The sequence below is a fragment of the Xiphias gladius genome, chromosome 3, assembly GCF_016859285.1.
Source record: "Xiphias gladius isolate SHS-SW01 ecotype Sanya breed wild chromosome 3, ASM1685928v1, whole genome shotgun sequence".
Lineage (NCBI taxonomy): Eukaryota > Metazoa > Chordata > Actinopteri > Istiophoriformes > Xiphiidae > Xiphias > Xiphias gladius.
The window spans coordinates 8,459,531-8,483,521 of NC_053402.1; the positions used below are offsets into that span (position 1 = coordinate 8,459,531).

Below are 23,991 nucleotides of genomic sequence, written 5' to 3' on the forward strand. Positions count from 1 at the left end.
AACAGTGTTCTGAAAGTTAGTGGGCAGACTTCAGTCTGAATAACAAGCCTTTCAAACTGTTGTGCTCAGTGTCCGCATGAACGCCCCCTCACTCAGATACCTGTCTCCCGGGAAACCAGTGTGTACGCGACACACACACACACACACACACACACACACACACACACACACACACACACACACACACACACACGCATACACACACACACAGCTGCCTGAAAGAGCTGAGGAGTAAAGAGAGAGAGGTGGGGGGGGGTTCAATAGTAATGAGTGCAAACAATCACAGTCACAAGCGTATGCACACACACACTTGCATCTTGGCTCCCTCTGCTCCCTGTTTTCAAACTGAAATTAAGGCTCAGCCAATAGAATGCCTCTTTATCTGATGTTGGCCAATCAGAACCCTGCATGCTGACACACCCACAAGAGGGTGTGTAGAGCGCTGCTGAGGTAGGATGGAGAGTGTGTGCGTCAGTGTGTGTTAGGATGTCTGGATACCTTTCTGTGCTAGTGTACTGCATCTCTGTTTGTGTGTGCTTATGTGTATGTTAGAGGAAGCTCCCAGCAGGTTCTGATGTTATGCTGATGTTGGTCCTTTGGGGAAAAAAGAGGCAGCTGAACCTGACTGCTGCTCTCACCGTGAAACAGGAACATGCACTCAGTTAATGTCAGCAAAGATTTAATTACACGTGGACACACAGGAATTCAGAAGACACACACCCACATACACACACCCTTGCCAGCTTTTTGAGGGCAAGTCATGAACGGTCAGCAATGGAAAATGTGTCTCCTGCGGTCAGCTCAGCAGCTCAGCAGAGGAAGCTGAACTTTCCTCCATTTTATCACAAAGAGCAGCTTCATTACTGGGCTGCCAAAATGGAGGCCCGATGGACTCCACTGTTGATTAAAGGGGCAGGCCACACAAACTGAAACCTGGCATTAAAGCAAAGAAAAAAAAAAGAGCAGCTAATTTTGGTGGGTGACCTGCTTCTTCTGGCTACAGTCAAGAATGCAGGACACAAGGATGATGAGAAAAAAATTAATGCAAATGTGGATTTAGCCAAGTATTACTGTGAACTATTCTTTTAAAGTAATAGTTTGACATTTTGGGAAAAACACTTATTCGCTTTCTTGCTGAGAATTAGATGAGAAGATTGATACCACTCTCATATCTGTGCAGTAAATAGTATATGAAGCTAGAACCAGCAGCTGGTTAGCTTAGCTTAGCATAAAGACCGGAAACTGGGAAAAAACCTAGTCTGGTTCTGTTCAAAAGTAAGAAATGCACCTACCAATATCTTTCACTAATTAACATTTTATCTCTCTTATGTTTAATTTGTACAAAAACCCAAGTGTAAAAATGACAATATGCCTTTTAATGAGATGTTATGTGCCAGAGAATTTCTTGACTGGGAGCATTATCTTTCAATTGTGTCCACTCCTATACTGCTGCCACTCAAAAAAATAGTGCAGTACATAACCCCAAACACTTCAGTTTAAACAAAAGTAATATAACATGTTAACGAATTAGACTTAGAGGTGCTGGTAGGCAGATTTTGTCACCTCCAGACAGAGCAAGGCTAGCTGTTTCCCCGTTTCCAGTGTTTGTGCTAAACTAAGCTACCTGGCAGCTGGTTGTAGTCTTATATTAATGAAGAAATGTAAGAATGCCATCAATCTTCTCATCTAACTCTCTGGCTGAAAGTTAATCAGCATATTTCCCAAAATGATGAAATATTCGATTAAAATCTCTCTCAGATGCTTTGTCAAGATGTTATGGCTGTGTTCCTTCTTATTCACTGCAAATTTATGACTAAAAGAAATTGAAATACTTTGTATTCATACCAGAGACTCACAGAACACCCAAAGTACAGTTCCATCTTTTTATTGATTAACTATAAAATACTGAGTTACTAAAACAATTTAAAAGAAACACTGATAAACATGGTTGCTGTCTGTAAAAAAAAAAAAAAAAAAAAAAAAAAAGAAAAATGTCCTTACACATACAGTATAGGGCGACAGAATATATCTGGTTTCAGATTTATCTCTAAAATGTATTCTTTTGCATTTTTACAAGATTAGACATGTGTACAAAGTATATTCTGATAACTTTTTCTCCCCTCGACAGTGAAGGATCATTTACAAAACGTAGATGATTTTTCTATTTATTTTCAAAATAATCTTTTTTTTCTGTAACAGGACAATAACGATACTGAAGGAACAGCAGACGAAGAACCAGCCTCCAGTCCACCTCTCTCTCTCCATTCCTCTCTTTCTCTCTCTCTGTCTCTCTCTCTCTAGCAGCTAGCTCCCAGTGCCTGTCAGCAGTATTGCTTGAGAGGCGTGGACGATTGTTCAGAGAGGGGAAGCAAGGGAAAAAAAATGAAACAGACAGAAACATGAAAAAGAAAATGGAGGTGAGAAAAAATAAATCAAGAGAAAAAACATGAAGAAAAAAAAATTATGTCCAAAACTAAAACACAAAAATGGTGATAGAAATAACATACATAAAGTCCGGCTGTTAAAACATATGACACCAAATTGAAAATGAAGGCGAAGTGAGGAATAAGTGTTGGTGTGTGTGTGTTTGTTTGTGTTGGACCCTGTTTGAAGGCCTAAGGCTGGGCATTGGATGGAGATAGGGGGCAAATAGAGATTGGAAGGCAATAATACACACCTTTAAAGGGTTACTAAGGTGTGTAAGTGTTTGTGTGTGTATATGTGTTAATACAAGGGAATAAGAGTGTGATGTCTTATCAGTCTCTTTTTTTCTCTCTCTCTCACACACACACACACACACACACACACACACACACACACACACACACACACACACACACACACACACACACACACACACACACACACAGAGACAGACAGACAGAGACAGACAGACAGACAGACAGACAAAAAAAAGTGCTTTAGCAGCTCCAGGGGTAAACAAAGATACATAACGGGGCACTTTAACTTGTTCACTCTGCAAACACTGGTACAACACCTCTATACATTACACTCCCACGGCTGAGGTATCAACTGGAGATCCAGTTTAGCTGAGTGTCACCCAAAACTTTTGAACTTTTGTCTTTAGAAATTTGAGTGTCAGGCGGCGATCGTCTGTCTGGTCTCAGCCTGAAAGGAGTTGACATAAGAGCAGCTGCTGGAGGAGCAGCTTGGGCTTTAGCAAATAAGATTTTCTGGCATCAATCGATCGAGTATTCTCAGAAAACAGCACATAGAGTCACTCTGTACCTGTTGAACCACTTTCAATACTAACAGACTAGCAGCAAATTATCAACCTTGTCTTATCTTTACTGGGTGGCTATCATGTCTGGATTTTATAAAAATGTGAAATGCTGCTATACTGGCAGACGTCTTTTGTCATTTATCGGGACAATGTCACATTAACAACATTAACGTCTTGGTCGTCCTCGAGACGTCACGCAGTCATCTCAGTGTGAGTAAAAATATGATATAGCCTATAATAAAATCAGACAAATCCAGACAAAATCAAAAGATCTCAAGAGAGTAGAAAATATTAAACCTATTGAATATCAACAAGACAATCTTCAATCTCTGCAGTAAAGCAGAAAGAGGACAACATAGTAAGAAACATACAAGAAAATCAACATGATAATCACAGACATATACTGTACATACAGTATACTATATACTGTATATAGATACTGATATATCTGATACGCACTCTATACACAATAGTGTAACTAAGTGGGTTAAGAGCTCAGGAATGGAGGGTTGTTTAAATATAAATCACAAAGAAGAAAAGTGTTTACCAATGTCAGCAGACTGGAGAAAATACCAGTCTGATTTCTCCCCAGCACCTAAAGGAGCCAAGGATAATGGTGGGACTGGGGGGCGGGACCTAAGAGAAATTTGGCGAATCATTATCATAAGGCCTGGGAGAGTAAGGCCACCCAAACGCTCACAACCCTGAGCACGACATTCAACAGTCTCACCCTAAAAACGGTTAAACTAGGCACATAGAAAAAATTCATAAGCAGCTAAGAGAGCCAAAAAGAGCAACGTATAAAAGGGATGTGGTCACGTCTGTGTGTTTGTGAATAAGGGCGAAGAGGCATCACCGGCATGCAGAGGAGGGGCAGCGAGAGCGGCGGGAGGGGGTTTGGCAAATACTCTAGGAAGACATACATAACTCCCAGTCACAGAGTCTCCTCTGCAGTGGAGCTCATTCAAAGTGCACTCATGTCAAATATGACTGCTTGGAGGGCGAAATGTGATCATAAGAGGGTAAGATGGACATCCATAAAACAGCAGAAGCAAAAGAAATATAAAATACATCTAACACAGGACATTTAGAGGTTGTTAACACTGCAGCCAAACTAAATGAATAAAGCCAAACTGTGGAAGATGCATCTTAAAAATTGAATTATGTTCATCTAATCAGTGCTGGCAGCTTTATAGAGTATATCAGTGCCATGACCTTGATGAATCTTGGACTGGCTGCAGTGTTTACAACCCTGAAAACACCTTAAAAAAAAAAAAAAAAGGAAAAATCCACCCTCTGGGACTGCTACACTGTGAATATACCAGCTTGTCTTGGTCAGTGCACTCATGGAGTTATTTGTGAGCCAAGTTTTGTAGTTTACTTGGTTACCCCACTTTTCTTACAAAAATAGGGTGTCCTACGTTTCCCAGAATGCTTTTCAAAACCCCCAGACAGGCCTAAAGGAAGCTGGTGCCCTCCTCTAGGATCCATTTCTCCCTGTGTTGTTGTTCAACCTCAGTGCAAAATGGGCAAAAGAACAAAGTACAAGATACATCAACAGCAGCTGTTTTTCTTTCATAGTGTTTAAAGTGTTTCTGGGTGGATTTTTCCTTTAAGATAAGGAACTCAAAGATGAAAATGGGAAGTGCATTTAATAGCACAAGATTCCTTCCTCTCTCTTTAGCCTGAGTCTCTGGGGGAGTCAGAAGTTTTAGTAGCTCATGGACAGTTTGCCTGCCCGAGTTAGGATTGTCAAGGGGAATTGAAGGCGGTTAAATTAAAGGAGGATAGACTTTAAGTGTATTTTTAAGTGCTCTCTGTTGGACAGCAAGGGAGGGAGTCTCCACCTCTCTTTTTCTGTGCATCTCTTTCTCTTTTTGCGTCTGTCACTCCTGCTGTTCTGTAGATACATTTATATGACTAACATGACTACAACATCACAACGGCAACATCATAATCACAACGTCACACCACAGGCGTGTGTGTCTGTCTGTCTGTCTGTCTGTCCGTCCTCCAGGGGGGGGGGCGACAGATGGACAGACACAGGCCTCTTCCCTGTATCATCATTCACAGTTCATTAAAGCTTCTTGACTGTTTACCTCTTTAGAAAAAAGTACTCTGACATAAATCTATTACATGAAAATAAAACACTCATATTTTCCTCTATATAACTGTATGTGTGTTACATGGGGGTGAGTATTTACATGTGTCTGTGCATGTGAGTGTAAATATGCGTCTGTGTTTATGTGGGGTATATTTACATGTAAAAAGAGACAGAATTACTTGTGTATGTTCTGAAACTTTCCATCAACACAACGAGCAAAACAGTATGTGTGAATGGAGTCTGTGTGTGCAAATGTTTCAGGAGACTTGTTCCTTTTAATACTGTCTGTAGTGTCTCCTGTCTCTGTAGTAGTAGTAGTTGTTCATAAGTCTGTTTGAAGTGTATAATGGTATTGGAGCGGTTGAGTTCATCGAGTCAAGGCTGCGAAAAGATCCATCATGAATGAAGATCAGTGATTAGACTTAGAAAGATCATGGGTTGGGTTTACTCCTAGTGAGGTCCAAAGTTGGTAAGTTGGATCAGAATTTGGTTTCAGCGACTCGTAGCTTGTTTGCTTTTTGTTTTAGCAAATGACTGGGACTCCGTCAGTGTTGAAGATCATGCCAGTGGTGGGTTCGTAGGTGCCCGCCAAGTAGTAGAGGTCTTCGCTGTCGGCGTAGCGGCGTGTGTGGGTCATCTGCTCATACTCATCCACACTTACCACCAGGCACTTGTGGCTGACCGTCTGCACGTCATTCTCGTCACTGTGAGATGACTGGTAGAGGGCACGCTGGGATAGAGACACAGACACTTTTATTCAAAACACTTGTTTTCTACCCAATTGTTACCCGACAATTAACTGCATTCCCTGTTGTCTATGCAGCCGCAAACTGGCAAAATATATTAACAAAATTATGTTATCAGACAAGTCAAAAATATAACTGAATACCTCAATAGGAAATACATTTAAATAATTAAAAGTAAGTGTAAATAGAAATGGAAAGCTTTATATTTTTCCTTTAATCTCCAATCAGTTGGTTAAAAAAAAGCAAAAACCTAGTTAGCTAACATTAATTTACCAGTTGAGCTAACACCCTGCACATCAGCTGTTTCAGCAGGCTACCTAACTGAAGCAAAAACTTTAGTCATAAAACACCAGCCACCTAATGTAATGTCATCTATATACTGTATTGTATACTGCTGTAACATTATTGTATGAACTCTTATAACAGTAGCTAAAGCATTTTAGCCATAAAACTAACGCTAAAAAAGTTATCTAGCTAACACTGTTTGGAAGTTCAGACACCATTCTATCTTCATAACATGATCTTCATCTTCAAGTGCTTGTCTCTTGTCATCTTCATGGAGCACAATGGAAGCTACCTCACTTAGTTTGTATTAGCTTGCCTGCTAAAATGCTTTAGCAAGTGTTACAAGAGTTTATACACTGATGCTAGAGTGGTATACAGTACAGTATATGGATGATTAACATTACTGACACTGGCTGCTGTAGTTTTAGATTTGTAAAACTTTCCCAGAGCCTAGAAAACAGAGTTTTATTTTCGTGATATAGTCACAATGTAAAGTCTATGTGTTCAGCAGGAGCGTGTGGGCAAGGTCAGCAGGAGAACCACTAATGCGCTGCACTACGTGGAAACAAACACTGAAGCTAGAAAACGTTTTGGGTTATGCACCAGGTGAGCAATTTTCATTCAAGTAGGTGGGTGGAGTCTTTGAGTCTGGTATCCAGTTCTTATGATACACTGCATGGTATGCAGCCCCCCTCCCGATGAAGGAGTTGAAAAATAAATTGAGCTAGTGAAAGATAAATAGAATAGTTTAATACATTTTAATTTATTTCATCAGCTAACCATAAAATGCTTTTTTTTTTTTTTTTTTTTTTTTTAAACCAACTGATTGTAGATTCAAGGAGGAATATAAGACTTTATATTTCCTTTTACATCCTTATTATATTTTTAACTTGTCCGATAACTTGTCAGTTTCAAGGTCCCATACTGTCTAAGATCCCCATTAGTCTTTTCCATGGTTAGATTAAAAACACCAGGTTTATAAAGTCTGAGGAGCACAACTGAAAGCACAGGTAAAATAATACATTTTCCTCTTACTTCCATGAAGTCCTTCCTCTGGATAGAAGAGTGCAGAGCTGCTGGTAAAGACTGACTGCAAATCTGATCCCAGTTCTGGAGAGGAAACAAGTCTTAAATTTAGGAAAAAACTTCAAACTAACCAAACACACAAACATATTCACTCTGGTAGGTATTTCTTTTTTGAATCAGGCATACAAGTGTCATGATCCACTCTGCTCATGACATTTTTTAAGGATTCAGTATCGCTATAATTTCAATGAGTATCAAATAGATAAATAGGATTGTAGGAGGTTATATTAAGTCACTTATTATTCATAACTGGTCTGTTTAGTTGCATTCACTTTACAGTTTGACCTTTATTTGACCATGAGTAAAAACTTCTACCTTCTTGTCAGTGAGTTTCTTGCCAGGGTTTGTCTCCTCTGGATGATAGAACCAATTGACCCTGACCACCATGTTGCTGCCCCAGGATTCCCACATGCTCTGGATGCGGCCAATGAAGGGCAGGTTGGGCCGGCCAGCAGACAGGAACACTGCACAGTCCCCGATGCGGATCATCTCTCGGCCACGGACAATGGCCTTATAGAAAAGCTTCTTGGCCTTGCCCTTCATACCACGTCTCTGGAGGTGGTCATAAGAGGACAAACTGTTTACAATATTAAAGGAACAATACGTGGGCCAGAACAGACAATGTTTCTTTAAAATGACAACCATGAACTTTTCTAATTTTGTGTCATTTCTGTCCTCACCTGAGTGGGTTTCCCAAACCACTTCCAGAGCTGTCTGGCTGGAAGGAAAGCAGAAATTTTGGGCCTGTTCTCCACACTGGGAAGCCTCTGACGTTTAGCCAGCTCCTTGGTAGTGGGGAGGTGGACTCCCTCTCTCCGCTTGGGTCTCCCCACTTTCCCCTCACCGCCACTGGGCTTTGGTTTTGGAGGGCGGCCCCTTTGCCCCGAGCCCTTCCCAGTGCCTGGTTTACCAGGTTTAGTGGGAGCAGCAGGGGTCAGAGGGGAGGGAGATTGTGAGGGAGGTGACAGTTCTTCCTCCTCCTCCAATTTTTCCTCTGCCCCCTTCTTCAACACTTTATCCTCCCCTTCTTCTTCTTCTTCTTCTTCTTCTTCCTCCTCCTCTTCCTCCTCTTCTTCTTCTTCTTTTGTCTCTTCTTTAGGTTTGTCCTGTGCTGGAGGCAGGGAGATGGGTCCTGGTGGAGGCGTAGGGGTCCTCTCTTCATCTGAGCTGCAGGAGGAGTCATCAGTAGAGGAAGAGGATGACGAGGATGAGGATGATGAAGAAGATGAGGAGGAACCAGAGCAGGATGAAGAGGAGGAAGAGCAGCTGGAGGTGCATTTCTTCTTTTTCTTCATCTTCCCTTTCTCACCTTCTTCTTCAGAGTCTGAGCTGCTGCTACTCTGAGATTCCTCTTTCATCTTTCTCTCCTCTCTTTTCTCCACCTCCTTTCTCTCCTCTTTTTTAACTTTCTCCTCTCTGGTGTCCATCTCCTGTCCTCTTCCACGACTGTCTGCCTTCTCCTTAGACAGCACTGGTGCTTTGTAGGTGGAGTCTTTCTCTGGCAGGCTAGTATCTCTATCTGGAGTTCTCAGCTTAGCTTTTAGCAGTTTCTGATTGGCTGAGGCCGTGGTAACGGGGGTGTGATCTCGTCTGACGCCCCGACCCTCTAGTAACATCAAAGCCTTGGTCTTCTTGGTCTTGGGTGAGGTGACGCCTTCATGGTCCAGCTTCACCAGGGGCTCTGCAGACAGGGGCTTCCGCCTCACTGCTGACCCCCCATCACTTTGCCCCGAGCTAGGCTTGGGCCTGGAGATGGGGCTGGGTCTGGAACTGGAGGATAGCTGGTCGGCTGGCATCTTTAGTTTGGGTCTTGGGACAGATGACAATGACGATGATGATGATGATGATGGTGAAGGTCTGGGAGTCAGAGAAGAGCTGGGTTTGCCTGTTGACAACCTGGAAACTGGGCTGGGTATGAGTCCAGAGCTGAGGCTAGGTCTGGAGCCGCTGTGATGGTCCGAGGAGGGTTTGGTTTTGGGTGTGGAGGCAGAGGTGGCCCTTGGTGTGGATGAAGCACTGGGCTTGGGCGCAGCAGATGTTGCCATGGGTCTGGACATGGGTCTGTTGCTGGTGGGACTGACACTGCTGGTATTCTCTTTTTCTCTGCGCTGGTTGTTGTATGAGCTGAGGTTGGGCTCGCTGTACAGATCCACAGTCAGGACTTTTCCGTAGGTGGAGGGGTAGAGGGAGGGAGGGAGAGTGCGGGCTGGCTTAGAAGCAGGAGGCTGGGCCATGCTGCTCTTTCTGGGCACCGGGTTGGGAAGGGTAGGGCTACTTGTGGGGGACGTGGTGGAGGTTTTGCGGCCTGGTTTTGCCTGGGTTCCCATTGTTGGCCGGGATGCAGGGCGGGGCTTCTCCTGACCTGCCTTCTGGACAGAGGAGGTCCTGTCCTGGGCTTGTTTAGTTGGAGCCTGGGGTCTCTCTGCAGGCTGGGTGGAGGAAGGTGGAGGATCAGTTTTCTCCAGGCTATCTGGGTTCATGGAGGTCTCTGAGGGAAAAAAAAAAACAAAAAAAAAACCCTATTTTTTGGCCAAACTACACTGTAAATAGATTTACACTGGATATTGCTGACATTTTCACTGTGTGGCCTCATCATTTTTGTGGTCTGCAGCCTCACATGCTGAGAACTGTAGACAAATCAGCAAGGAAACAATTCTGGAATGAAAACATTGCATTTAAGAACTGCTTACCAAGTCGAAACAAGGCCAGTGTCAGCAAATCATACATGCAACATGCCATGTACTACAGCCAGAATAACATACTCTGAGCTTTATGGAACACCAAAGAAGCTTTTTGAGCAAATTTATTAAACTGATAATCTGAGATGACAGCTGTGATCAAATATGAAATGTTTGATGAAAAATGTGCCTGAGCTTTGAGCTATTTTTGTTGGTTCTGTTGTTTTAAAAAGACTGATCAAAAGTCAAACATGACAAAAGTATTTTTGAGTTTAGCTCTTTAATGGTCTCTATGATAAATATGTTAAAAGTGAGGGACAGCAACAAGCTACATGGAACTCATTTCTATTTTAATTTCTGATAATCAACACAAAGTACATTTCTAACTGTCTTAAATGGACAAGTAAAGGAGAGGAACGGTGCGCTTCCGTGATGAGCACTGAGCCAAATAATGTGAAATCCATCTCTTTTTTATAACACATTTGGCTCCAGTGCGTGACGAGATGTCCTTTACTGGTCCCACGGAGTTACTCAAAGAAGAAAAAAGGCAAATAAAGGCAGAAGTGATGGCAGTACTCAATGTGTGTTGGATTAGTTTTACTTTAGGCATCCACTCCATTATTTTCACCACCTCTGGGAAACCATTTCTTTCTTTACTAATTCTAACAGATTGGACACTTTTGGTCATTCCTTTGAAACTTGCCATTTCTATCAACGATTTCACTGATACATTACAGACAAGTAGAATTAGACTCAGAAGATATTATCTATCAGTAGGATACGCAGCAGGTTGGTGGGTTAGTAGTGATGATACTAGACTCAAGCTGACAATAGACACCTGACAGACTTTTATTAATCCATCTATCTATCTCCAGAAGGCAGTTTGATCGGCTCACCTGGTTTGGGTTTGGGTTTACGACCAGGTTTTCCTTTGATCTTTGGAGCGGTCTCCTCTGGCTTTGTTCCTGCCTCTTTGCCCTCCTTGCTGCATTTGCGGACTCTCCTCCTGGAGCAGCTGGCCACGAGCAGTGCAGGGGACGGCTCAGCGCCTGGAAAGATGCAGAGATCCAGCTGGCTTAACGGTTTATCTCGAGAATTTAACCTACATGCTTAGAGATGCTAGTATTCTACTTTCTTAACAAGAAAAGCCAAAAACAATAAAGGTGAGATGTTGTCTGTTTTTGGTCGACACCATTATGTCTTTTTGACTGTGCACTCTGCAGTGCTCACTTCCTCATAAAGGTTCGACATCTTGGAAGTACTTTAATTTTTGGAAGCAAAGTGCTTCATGTTGTTTCTCTGTATACACACACACACACACACACACACACACACACACACACACACACACACACACACACACACACACACACACACACACACACACTTCTATCTTTATTAGGACACTGATTGACATTATGCATTCCCCAGCCCCTAACCCTAACCTTAATCATTGCAACTAAATGCCTAACCTCAACCCTAACTCTAAAACCAAGTCTAAACCCTCAAACAGCCCTTTGAAGTCATGAGGAACAGCCAAAATGTCTTCACTTTCCCAAAATGTCCTCACTCCCAACGTCTAAAACTCAAACTGGTCTTCGCTAAGCTTGAAGTACAAGCACATACACACAAACACCAATGTAAAGTGTAGCAGTGCACTGGAATACCTGTAAGTTAGTAGCACTGTACTGGGAAAACACTTATGCTAAAACCACCAACACACGTATAGCATTCATGCAAATGCAGACAGGCAACATCACAGGCCTCGCCCAACACACACACACACACACACACACACACACAGTATATATAGTATGATTCAAACCCAGTAGTAATGGTAAAATTAAATTTAAATCTGCTGTATGACTGCATGTGAAAGTGCAATGAGAGGTGTTTGTGTGTGTGTGTGTGTGTGTGTGTGTGTGTGTGTGTGTGTGTGTGTGTGTGTGTGCGATCTCCTGCAAGTGTGTTTGATCCACCTTCTCCTTCCCAATTTCAACGCAGGACCGAGAGTGGCAACAAGAAAAATATAATGAGATCATGATTGAATGACATGTTGTTCCAGAATCGTCCACCAACTCATGTGTGCGCTTGCGTGCTCACAGTGGATTTTGTAGTCTGGCGGCAGCAGTCTGATGTGGGAGAGGGGGATGCGGCCTGTGTCGCCATCGTCAAATTCCACCGTGATTAGATCATCATTCTCATCAATGTCTGAACTTCCTGTTTTGGAAACAATTAACAGTCAGCAGTGAACATTTGATAATTACGCATTTTAGCAAATAAAACATCAGTTGTGCTTTGATTTTTATATCTATCACATCCAGTCCCTCATGTTCATTGCTGGAGGGCTCACTGAATTGAAAAGAGAACCCAGACCAGTTATGTTTCCTTACCATCTGACACTTCAAAATAAGACTCTGCTGCATATACATTGAAGGAGCAGCCCTGTTTAGATCTTTTACATTTGTTTGTGCTTCTAGCTACAATTAAATTGTCCATGTAAGTGGATTATGAATCATATCATATAAGGGGTGGGTATGCATTTGCTTGCGGGTGTTGTACCATTGACAACAGTGCCAGGGTAAAGGCAGCGGTACTGCTGGCTCCAGTAGGCAGCGATGCGGGTGCCCTCTGGGAGATAGCGCACGGATGGAGGCTTCACATCGATGATCTACACGTACATAAGGAAGAACTCGTAAATGTCAACACAACACTAACAACTCTTATGCACAATCATTATTTCACATGACGGACTTGTACATAACACTTTTCTAACTGCTCAAGGTGGCTCACATCTCATGTATCACCAGAAGTAAAGAAAGATGTGGAATATTTAGAAGAAGGACCATGTGTGAGAGAGATCCGGTTTACTCACAGCTTCCTGCAGCAGTTGTTCCAAGCAGTAGATGTGTGGTCGGTTCCCTCTCTCCCCCTCCACCACCACGCTGTATCTACAGGGAGGAATCACCAGAGGAGGGTGAGGGCCAAAAGTTTGGGGTCAGTGTGCAAGGGCTAGCGCTTTTTATGATACTGTCAGACAGCATTCAAAATCACATCAGCTTTCTCTGAAGTATAAATAGTCTCTTTGCCAGAAACAGCAGTGAGTCCTTATCTTCATTCTGTCTGCTTTGATCTGTAGCAGGCTGGGGAATGTGTTGTCTTTTACAAATAAGGACTATAATTCCTTGGCTCTGGCTAAAATGTTGCCATGGCGCTAACAGCTAATACCCACAACCCCCTGGAATATTAATCCTGTCTGAACAGAGATTTAGTTTGTTTGTTTTCTTTTAATTAAGCATTCTTTATGCTAAGCTAACCAACTGCTAGATTTGGCTTTATATTTTGTGTACAGACATGAGTATGTATCAATCTTCACATCTAACTTTTGTCAAAAAAGGATAAAAAGACTAGGTCCCAAAATGTCAAACTATCCTAAAAAGTATAGTAGGCATCCCTGCATGTATGAATTGTAGCGTGACCAGTTAAAATCCTTGTTTCTGTGTTGTACATATGAAAAATTGACAGGGTTTTGTAACAGGTCATTGCGGTTTATATCTGCAGATGTGTAGCCATATTAGGTACTTCTCAAATCAAGGACTGCAAACTTTGGAGCGAAAAAAACTGGGGCACACTGATTGATTTGCAGCTTTTAATACTGCAAACCGTTGGCTGTGTTTCCTCTATTAAACGCTGCACATTAATCATGGTGCTCGGTTTGTATGTCTGTTTGTGTGTACTCACATGTCAGGGGAGTGTACAGTGTTCACATGTCCGGCATACAGTAGTTGGTCATCCATCGGGATCAAAACTCTTAGTCCGTCCACCAGAGAATCCTTATCCAACACACACTGCACTGGAGCTGAACACAACAACCCATGCAATAAATATGCACCTCATTATTTATTGTGTGTAAGCACTACCAGACAGTGTCTGCGTGTACTGACCAGGTGTGGAGGACCTCTCTGATGCGCTGTTGCTGCGCGGTGGGAGGAGTTCATCTTCGCTGAAGCTGCTGTCCTGGTTGGGCTCGAAGTCTTCGTCTGCTGCCATGCTCTCCATCAGCCGGCTCACCGCACCCCTGGAAGGCTGCAAAAACAACACAAGGGCTTTAATTTCACTCAATTAAGTACCCATTTAAGCGTGAAATAAAAATCAACTGCCTGATTTGTATTAGTTTATATTCAAAAAGCAAAAGTGGGTGATAAGTGAAATTTGCCTTACTTACAAACAACTGACTGAAGAATGAACGTCACTTTTTTTGCAAGGTGGTGATGCTACTTAAGGTTAATTTGTGGCAGCCCACCAAACTACAGGGGCTGACACACCAAATGTTAACTTTTCAGAGGGAAACAGTGACATATTACAGTACTTGTACTGTTGCATTACACACAATCTTTTTCAGCTGTTTCACCACCACACAGAGCCCCGCACACACTTCAGTGGCATTCAGTGTTTCCAAAACAAACTTGAGTTCTGGCTGACGGCAGAGGGAGAGCAAATGCAACACTTGGGCGGAAATCACATGATACAAGAGGGTTATTTTTTTTTAACAAGAAAACGAAGTGTTAACTACAACACAAGGAGTCAGTCAATTTCTCAAGACTTATTTTTTTTGTGTTTACACAGTATGCTAGAAAGTAAATTACATGTGCACATTTAGGTCTAAAACTGTAACTAAAATGTTCCGTGGTTTTGTCCTTGCCAGGATAATTAACTACCAATCCATAATGACTTTGCAGCTGATCCATCATCCCACTGACCTCTCTGGCCTTGGTCTTGGCTTTTGGTTGGCTCTTGCGTGACGGGCTGAGGCTCAGAGGCACAGGACCGTCTGTGATTGGACTGCACAGAGTGGACAAGCTCACAGGCAGGGTAGAGTCCTTCAGCTTCTTTTTCTGGTTTTCAAAAGTCACAACACACAGCGTTAAAACATGTATATTAATGAATGGCAGCGTGAAGGATATATTAGACAGATTTTCATCCTTGCGCACACACGTACAACCGCACACAGGCACACGCGCACACAGAGGGTGGGATGTTGCCAGGCTGCCTGCAGTTGTCCTTTCTTGTCAGCTACACGACACAGACAGCAGGGGAGTGCTGCAGTGACTGAAGTACTGGGAAACCCTGCTGGCACTGTGACACACACTTAAACACAGCCTCTCTCTCTCTCTCTCTCTTTCTCTCTCTCCCTCTCTCTCTAACACACACAGTAACACAGATGTGTCAGAGACAAAAGGATGTGAGGGAACCAGAGGTTGAAGGAAAAGCAGAAGAGTGCAACAGTAACAGAAAAGTCGGGAAGATGAGCAAAGAGAGAAGGGAAAGAAATGCCTGTGTGTCTTTTTTTGAGGCTCGTCTTGGTGAACAACAAGCTAATGAATTATTGACGTACTTTCACCACGTCTTTCCCCTCCCTGCTGGGTGGAGTGGGTTTGGGTCTGGAGCTGGCCTTTGGCGTGAGAGACAAGGCTGAGCTTGAGGAGGAGCTCTGACTTGTGGAACCAGGTGCTGGCACAGACATCTGACTGGCTGAGGTGGTGGCATCATGGAGAAAAATCCTTTCGCTGCGTCGTCGGTTCCAGCCCTCGTCCTCGCTGAAGCCTCCCAGCCCAGGGCCGGTGGTGAGGTCAAAGCTAAATTGCCGGGGCGACCGAGGCGAGGGGCGTGGTTTGGGCAGAGGCTTGCGTTTAATCGGCAGCGCTTCATCTCGCTTGGTAGGGCTGGTCTGGTCGGTGCGGCGGGTTGCTGGGGGCAACAGGGGAAGCTCTGGGGCGGAGCGTTTGCCGTGTAGCAGAGAGGGGAACTTCCTCAGCCTCAAGTCCGAGCCAGAGTCTGACCACTCGCACTCTGATGAACCTGACAGAGGAGAGGAGAGGAGAGGGTCAAATGATATAAAAACTCTTCATCCTTCGCTCTCTCTCACACACATACACAAACAAACTTCTGGGGACATTACATAGACTTGCACTCATTTCCTGGAGACGTACACTAACCCTAACTCTAATCATAAACACTGACCCAAAAATCAGTTAACTGGTCTTCAGTCTGAAATTTGTCCCCAAAAGTAGCCTATGACAGACACAGACACACACACACACACACACACACACACACACACACACACACACACACATACACACACAGAAATGCTTCAGATAAAACCCAGCAACTCCCATAAACATGCAGCCAGTAATACACTGAGGTGATTTTCTGAAATCAATAACACTGTGAATAGGACTATTGATCAATTTGAAATGAATACATAATTCAAGACTGAATCATTACATGCACCCTGACGAGACAATTATAAATGAATGAATATTTAACTATGAATCAATAACATAATCCTGAACAAATGCTCAGGCGGTGAACCTGCTCAACCACAAAAAACACAAAAACAAACCCCCCCCCCACAATTATAGTGTGGAACGCTGTCAGCTGAACCTGTAAAATTAGTAAAAACAGGAGAGTTTGCAGTGAAGAGGCTTATCTGCATTTTCTTTCAACATAATAAGGAAAGAAATATCACTCTGTTCTTCTAAACTTTTCTTTTTCTTGCTACTTTCCACAAAAAGGTAATCCATATCCCATTTTGTTATTTTTTTGCACAAACTCTGGTTTGATGCTCAATCACACACGACTCATTTGTGTCTGTTGTTTTTACCGAGAGTATTTTGCCTGCTGCGGTGTTTGCCGTCATGGAAGAGGCTCAAAGAGGTTGAGCTGACAGGGAGTGCGCTCGCTGCAAACCTGGCCAGCAGTCCCAGCCCGCTCTCCTCACAGCCACCATCATCTGAATTGGACTCTTCCTCGTCGTCATCATTGTCCTCGGAGGTTTCTGTTTCAAAGAAAACATTTTCAGCTCAGAGATGAATGTGGCTGGAGCATGGGTCTGGGCCAAAGGTCAATCCACTTCCTATTGTTTCTACTGACTGTGGACACAAAGAGTGCACCACAGAGAGGATGAATTAACAAAAGAAAAACAATCAAGATACAACTTTTCTTCAGCCCTTTGTGAGAGGTTACAGCAGTCTGGATATTACAATAACACAATTACAGTCTACACAAATACCCAGAAGCAAACACACACAAAATCACATATCTTAACATGTAGGCTGATCAGAAACAAGTGTTGAGAGAGAGGATAGACTGTCCAAACCACTGCAGCCTGCCTTCACACTGTTACGCTGTGCAAGCAAGATACAGCAGGAAAAAATGCAATTTACCACATGCATGCATATGTGAGCCACGCGCGCACACACACACACACACACACACACACACACACACACACACTCACAGCTGCTGAAATCATGTGAGCTGAAACTCTGACTCAGATATCAGATATCTGACTCAGAGTGAGAGCTGAAGAACTGCACTTCTTCCTCTAAGTTTGACAGGCCAGTAGAGCACACAAAAGGCAACACAGAAACAAACACACACACACACACACACACACACACACATTCACTGCAGCATACTGCTGGTTAGCTCCGCATTGCTGGAAGTTAGCAGTTAGGTCCACAGCAAAAGATGAAAGGAAGGAGCGTCTCCTCAGGGATTAGAGTAGAAACATTGAGGGTGAGTGCACAGTACAAGATCTCAACAGAGACAACATAACTTCTCTATTTTTTTAAAGTCTCACTGACATTAAAGTATGACATTAATAAACTAATAAAAAGCTTATGGGTGTTTATGAAGAGTAACTTAATACTATGCTGAAACCCTCTGCTTTTCTGGCCTTTTTCTGGCTGAAGGTTTCAAGCCTGTTTAACTTCTGACCACACCCAGCAGTGATGTCACAGTATACTGGTGTACAGGTCTACATAACTGCAGCAAGGTGGGGAGTTAAGTCACTCTTCAATCAAAACAGTAATGACTGAGGATTTTAATTGATGATTTTATTTATATAGCTTATTCGAACTTCTGTTGTGGCTCCAGACAAGAATAAAACAAAGTTTAAAAACTAATTTTAAGTTGTTTCAACTTGTTTTAGGATCCAAATCTGATGCATATGTTGTACTGTGAATCCACTATGTGTTAACAGTAGCAGGCAGACAAAACAACAAGCAGGCGCTGAGAGGACAGCCCTGTGAGGCCCCTTGGTATAATCTTCATGAAAGTTTGAGTAACCATGGTTACCCTTCCTTTAAACCTTTACAAGCCGTCAAGAGACATGAAGCTGGATAAGTGGGGGTAACCATGGCTCTAATTAAAAAGCTTTAATTTGTGAGAACAATTAAAAAAAAAAAAAAAAAAAAATTAAGGTAAAAGTTAATGCTCTGTATATGTAGTTCAATTTCAGCACAATCCAGGTTAACGGTCAATAAAAAAATAGAGGGAGGGGCACTTCCTACTTACACAGCAGGTGACAGGGGTGTGGCCTCAGGCAGGACGGTGCAGCGTGGCGGCGAGAGCGCAGCCTAGCCGTTGCGTAACCTGGCCTTAGCAAAGTCTAGCTCAAGCAAAGCTTTAGCCGCAGCGTAGACTAGCCGCAGCCAGGTAGCATAGGCTCAAGGCTGCGCTAGTCCTTGCCAAGCTTCTGTAATGTCGCAGCGGCAGCAGCACAAGCACATGGTACAGGCTGAGAGACACTCAAAGCATCATGGGTAGGACGATTGGGGGGGGGGGGGTCACAGGTGAAGAGGGACAGGTGAGAGGACAGAGCAAGGTGTCTGAGAGAGCAACGTAAAGGGAAAAGGGTTATTTGAAGGTTTAGTAGACACAGAGGAGGAGCTCTATTGTCCAAATATCCCCAACATCTAATACAATCACTCTTGGTGAATTTACTTCTCCCACAACATCAAACACCAGGCCACATCATCAATAAACATTTAGTCTGATGTAAATGAAGCTAACCATTCCAAAAATGAGAAAACAAGCAAACCTAATTAAATTTCTCTATATATTATGACCATTTACACTGACCAATCTTCTCTGTCCAATCAGATTTAGCTCTGTGTCATCTGAATTAATCATGTAATGTCTAATTATACATATACATACATATACATATATATACATATACATATATATACATATACATATATATACATATATATAGAACAGTGCGGTCCAAACGTTTCAAGGAGATATAAAGGGATATTTGACAAAGAGGACTAAAAGGATGTGTGAGGTGCAGTGGCAGCTGGACAGACAGACAGACAGACAGACAGACAGACAGACAGATGAAGCAGACACAAGGACCACAGCGCTTCGCTTTCTGTACCAATCAAATCAACACTTTTAATAAAGCTTATACGTACCAAACTGCAATACAACAAAATCTCACAATTCACACAATTATTCCAAATGTACAAATGCTACAAAAATGGTTTGCAATCCAGGCAATAAAAAATACCATAGAAATAGGTTAATTCTTTTTAAAAAAGGCAACTTTGCAGAGAAGCCAGCAGCAAGAGAGGTAGAGATCGTCAAGCTAAAGCACAGTTTGAAAACAGTGGCCTTAGCGAAAACCAAACAAAGACACGAGCTGTGATGAGACTCAAAGACACAGTATTGTCTGACTGAACAGTGAGGAGCGAGGAGCTGTAAGATTTGGTCAGTAACCTTGGTCGAAGGAGTCGTCAGAAGAGCTGAGGTCTGCTTCCTCCAGCAGCAGGGATAAGTGCTTGTGTTTCTTCTTCTGAGACTTCTGACTGGACAGCAGGGATATCGGCGTCGACGCAGACCGCCTCTTCCTTGTCAGGTTGCCATGGGAACGTGTCCCTGAGAGAGGGGGCCAGCCCCCTCGAGCAGAATTGTGCTCCTCTGAATCCGAGTCTGGTACAGAGAAATTTGGGTTAATGATTCATGAGTTCACAAGGATAAAAACAAAGAGTCAGACAAAGATGATTTCTGCTTGATCTCTACATCAAAAATATTCTGCAAATTTAACCTGAATTAATGCTATGTTTTCTCTACTGAGTCAATATAGCTGCATGACTTGATGGGTCTGACCCTGTTAAACAATTGACCAAGTTTTCTACCACTTTCATGCAATGGTTGTACAATGCCACTCTGTCCATCCAAGAAACAGGTGTCAAGAAGAAGGGGCATTTCAAAGGATTGAGATGAAAAAACAAACAAGTCTCTTCCAGAACTGGGCAGGCTTTTTTAGATGTTTTCTGGCAAAGTCTAATGTAGCCTCTCTGTTCTTGAGTGTTACCATTGGTTTGCAACTCAACGTCTACAATCACTCGATTGTAAACTTTGACAATGAAACGCCAACCTCCTCCAGAGTGTTCTTGACCAGACTAGATGTTGTGAAGGTTTTCTTTTTTCAGCAAGGAAAGAATTCTATGATCATTCACTTTCTTCTGTGGTCTTCCGGCCTTTTAGTGTTGCTGAGCTCGCCAGTGCATTCTCTTTTTAAGAATGTACCAAATTGTTGATTTGGCCACTCCTAAAGTTTATGCTATCTGTCTGATAGGTTTGTTTTGTTTTTTTTTAGCCTAATGATGGCCTCCTTCATGTGTACCGACACACCTCTTTGGACCGCATATCAAGAGCTTCCATGAACAGCTACCAAATGAAATGATGAAATTGATTTTGAGTCAATTATAAGATTACTTTTGAGCCTCTGAAAATGAGGGACTATGTATAAAATGGCTGTAATTCCTAAACTCTCCTTGTGATATTTTTGTTTAACCCCTTGAATTAAACATGAAAGTCTACACTTCAGTCACATCTTGATGGCTTCATTGAATGGATGGATTCATTGTGGTAGTGCACAGAGGCAAAATTATGAAAACTGTGCCACTGTCCAAATACTTATGTACCTAACTCTACACCTACATACAAAACTTGTTCCAAGAACCATTGTTGGTTTGAGTCTTTTTATGAGCTTAATGACAATAAAAAAAAGTATAGACAATCTTATAAACAATCGTAACTATAGTATCTTTTTCGGGAAAACGCTTAATTTGAGTTCAAAGATTTTTTTTTTGTCAAACAACTATTAAGAATGTCTATCAAAAACTTTCCATATCAACAGAAATATAGAATACTGCCAAGCTTGAATGTAATGGCATGCACCATCAGCAATATGCAAACTAAAAGCAAACCAGCTCTGCTGTCTCTAACTCTGGATGCATATAAACATCAGTGTTTCGATGATGGTACCTGAAAGTATTACTTGGACTCCATTAGATCATATCTGAAAACATTATTGTCAGATTGTTTGTCCTCAGGTACTCACTGTTGGAGCAGCTGCTGAGCTCTGATCTCATATGAGAGAACAAAGCAGTCTTCTTCTGACCTTTCACCTTGTGGACAGTCTCTGAAGTGGAAGCCTTACTGGCCATCTTATGTTTCCCTCCTTTGGCGGGGGAATGGGTGGCGTGCTCCTTCATCTGACTGGCGGCAGACTTGCCCTTTGACTTGTCTAATTTTGTGATGGAGGTAAGTTTGCGGGTTGCGCTGAGTGAGCTGAGCTGCGAGAGAGAAAGAGCTCTATCGAGGTCTGATGCCAGCTGCTCCTGCTCACAGACATGGCTGCGCTTTGCCTTCAACACCTGAGAACAGCGCAAAAACGCTTCATGAATCAATCAAAACACTGCTGCTAAAATCAAAACATGCACTTCCAAATGGCTTACCTCCAGAGCATGACTGGTGGATGGCTCTTGGTCATTCCAGCTCTTCTTCTTTTTCTTCTTTTTCACCTTCACTCCTCCACTTCCTGCTTCTGTGTCCTCCTCTTCTCTGGACCCCCGGAACCTCTTCCTCTGCACTTCCCCTGCTTCAGAGTCCTCAGAGTATTGCACTGTCCTACCCACCCTGAGACAAATGAAATGTTGCACTGTATGAAGCCAAAAGCTGATTTTGCATCTAAGAAAAACCTGAAAAATGGGACAAAAAAAGCTGATTTGAGCTGCAGATCACACTCACTTTCCAGGCCTGCTGTCCAATTTGGGAGGTGTGGCCAAAAGTTTTCTCTTCCTTGGTCGCCCTCTGCCCCGTCTGGTAAGACTCCGCCTCTCATCCTCCTGCTGCCGCCGCTCACTGACATAAACATAAATGAGTTATGTGTGTTTGTCTGGCATTTTTTTTTCTAAAGGTGTGTATCAGTGAGCTATCATCACTGTGAAATAATAGCAGCAGTGTAATTAATTCATTTTGAATGTGGTTATTACAATACATGTGTGAGCTATGTTCAACAGCACTCACTGCTTGTCTCTGCGTCTCTGCAGCTTGCTCAGCTCTCTCTGCTTCTCCTTATATGTCTTCTGCAGCTCAGCCAGGCGGACACGGTATTCCACTTCCACTGCGTCCAACATGTCCACAGACATTTTACTGTACAGCTGCAGGGAAGAGAGACAAAAAATAAGAGAAAAAAAAATTGACAACTCTATCACATTTCACAAAAAGACAGATTTTCATCCCTGGGTGACCATTAAATTTTTCTTCATCTTACCGGCTCCTCCTTCCTCGGTCTCCAGCTATACTTCTTGTTGGGGTCCAGCGTTCTGGGCAGATCTATGTGGGACTGTTGCTCTATGGCCTCCAACAGGATCTGTCTGCTTGCTTCAAGAAGACAGTCCAGACCCTCTAATGTTAGATCTGGACAGGAGAGAGACGGTATTAAAACATTAGAGGAATATAAAAAACTACAAAATAACAGCGTTGATGTGAGTATACATTTCATTCTTATCTTTTTTCTTTCAGTTTTGTTTCTTTCCCCCTTTATTTCTGCTCTCTCCCATCAGTCATTCTCCTACCCTTTCCCAACTCTTACCCCTCTTTTTCTCATATTCACTCACCTTGTCCCTGGCTGATATGCTCCATCTCTCTCTGGGCCATTTGGCTGAGCAGGGCCATCCCCTCCAGCGCCACCATCTCCAGAGGCCCCGTGCTGCTGCAATCTGAACTCATATGAGGTTTTTCTACCTGCGGTATGAGTATCGGGGCAGGTGGGGTGCTGGGGCGGGCATGAGTGGCCATCTCACTGGCTGTCAGCAGGGCAAGCATCCCTGCCATGGGATCTTCAGGACCAATGACCAGCGGGAGAGGAGAGTTGGAGGTGGGAGGAGGATAAAGGGGGGTTTCTGCAACACTTTCTCTCTGACTGGGAGTGTGTGAGTCGATTGGAGTGTCTGGGTGTTTTTTTTCACACACAGTGCTGGTGGCTTGCTCTAGGGATGCACACTTCTGAGCCGATTCCTGGCTGTCTGAATCCACAGTGATGCACAATGGATATTTTGTTTGCTCTGGTTCCTTGATGGCCTTTGGTTTAGCCTCAGCCTCTGTGAGTGGAGGGGGTAGAGGATATGCTACCTGACATGAGTAAGATGACACTTCCATTTTGATTTGGTCTCCTTCATTCTCTTCCTCCCTGACTTCTTCCAGTCTTTCACTTTGTTGCAGTGGAGGACTGGGGACGTGCAGACGTAACAGCTGACACTGGGGCTTTGGGACTTCCCCACATGTCTCTCTGTCCTGGCTGGCTCGGACAGGGCTGCAGCTCCGGCGAAGGGGACCCAGGGGTTCTGGCGTCATGTCCAGCCGAGGCCGCTCCACACCGGGTTCTTGTTTGAGGAAAGATCCCGTCTTTGACGGCTCTAGTTTCTGTGGCTTGATGTCTGTGTCCCGGAGTCTTGAATGGAGGTGTGCTGAGCGCAAAGGGGCAGCTGAGGCTGGAGAACGGGAGCGGTGGGGTGGGACAAGTTCTGTGTTTGACCCTGTGGATGCTGGGATGTGATAAGGGGGGAAAGGTGAGCCAAATGGGGCAGTGATGGACTGGTAAGGGTAACCTGGAGGGAGATCTATGAAGCAAAAACACAGAAGTTACAGTTACTAATGGATTCATACAATATCAAGCACAGGCCTTTTTTATCCATTGCTCAA

General features: G+C 43.3%; 1 protein-coding gene across 2 annotated transcripts in view; it reads right to left on the reverse strand.

The window, feature by feature from the left end:
* Positions 1-2,849: 2,849 nt before the first annotated feature.
* tnrc18 (trinucleotide repeat containing 18) overlaps positions 2,850-23,991 on the reverse strand; it is a 48,546-nt gene continuing 27,404 nt past the window's right edge. For both annotated transcript variants that reach the window (XM_040123563.1, XM_040123561.1), the window contains 20 exons: positions 22,908-23,909; positions 22,562-22,707; positions 22,315-22,448; positions 22,036-22,149; positions 21,744-21,924; positions 21,347-21,662; positions 19,717-19,929; positions 16,811-16,984; positions 15,539-16,002; positions 14,904-15,038; positions 14,088-14,229; positions 13,885-14,002; positions 13,019-13,094; positions 12,706-12,814; positions 12,247-12,363; positions 11,040-11,192; positions 8,146-9,953; positions 7,781-8,017; positions 7,415-7,489; positions 2,850-6,078 (listed from right to left, as the gene is read on the reverse strand). In XM_040123563.1, the coding sequence (XP_039979497.1) occupies positions 5,872-6,078; positions 7,415-7,489; positions 7,781-8,017; positions 8,146-9,953; positions 11,040-11,192; positions 12,247-12,363; positions 12,706-12,814; positions 13,019-13,094; positions 13,885-14,002; positions 14,088-14,229; positions 14,904-15,038; positions 15,539-16,002; positions 16,811-16,984; positions 19,717-19,929; positions 21,347-21,662; positions 21,744-21,924; positions 22,036-22,149; positions 22,315-22,448; positions 22,562-22,707; positions 22,908-23,909 (5,921 nt within the window). In that variant the 3' untranslated portion in view covers positions 2,850-5,871. The remainder of the gene's footprint in view (positions 6,079-7,414; positions 7,490-7,780; positions 8,018-8,145; positions 9,954-11,039; positions 11,193-12,246; positions 12,364-12,705; positions 12,815-13,018; positions 13,095-13,884; positions 14,003-14,087; positions 14,230-14,903; positions 15,039-15,538; positions 16,003-16,810; positions 16,985-19,716; positions 19,930-21,346; positions 21,663-21,743; positions 21,925-22,035; positions 22,150-22,314; positions 22,449-22,561; positions 22,708-22,907; positions 23,910-23,991) is intronic.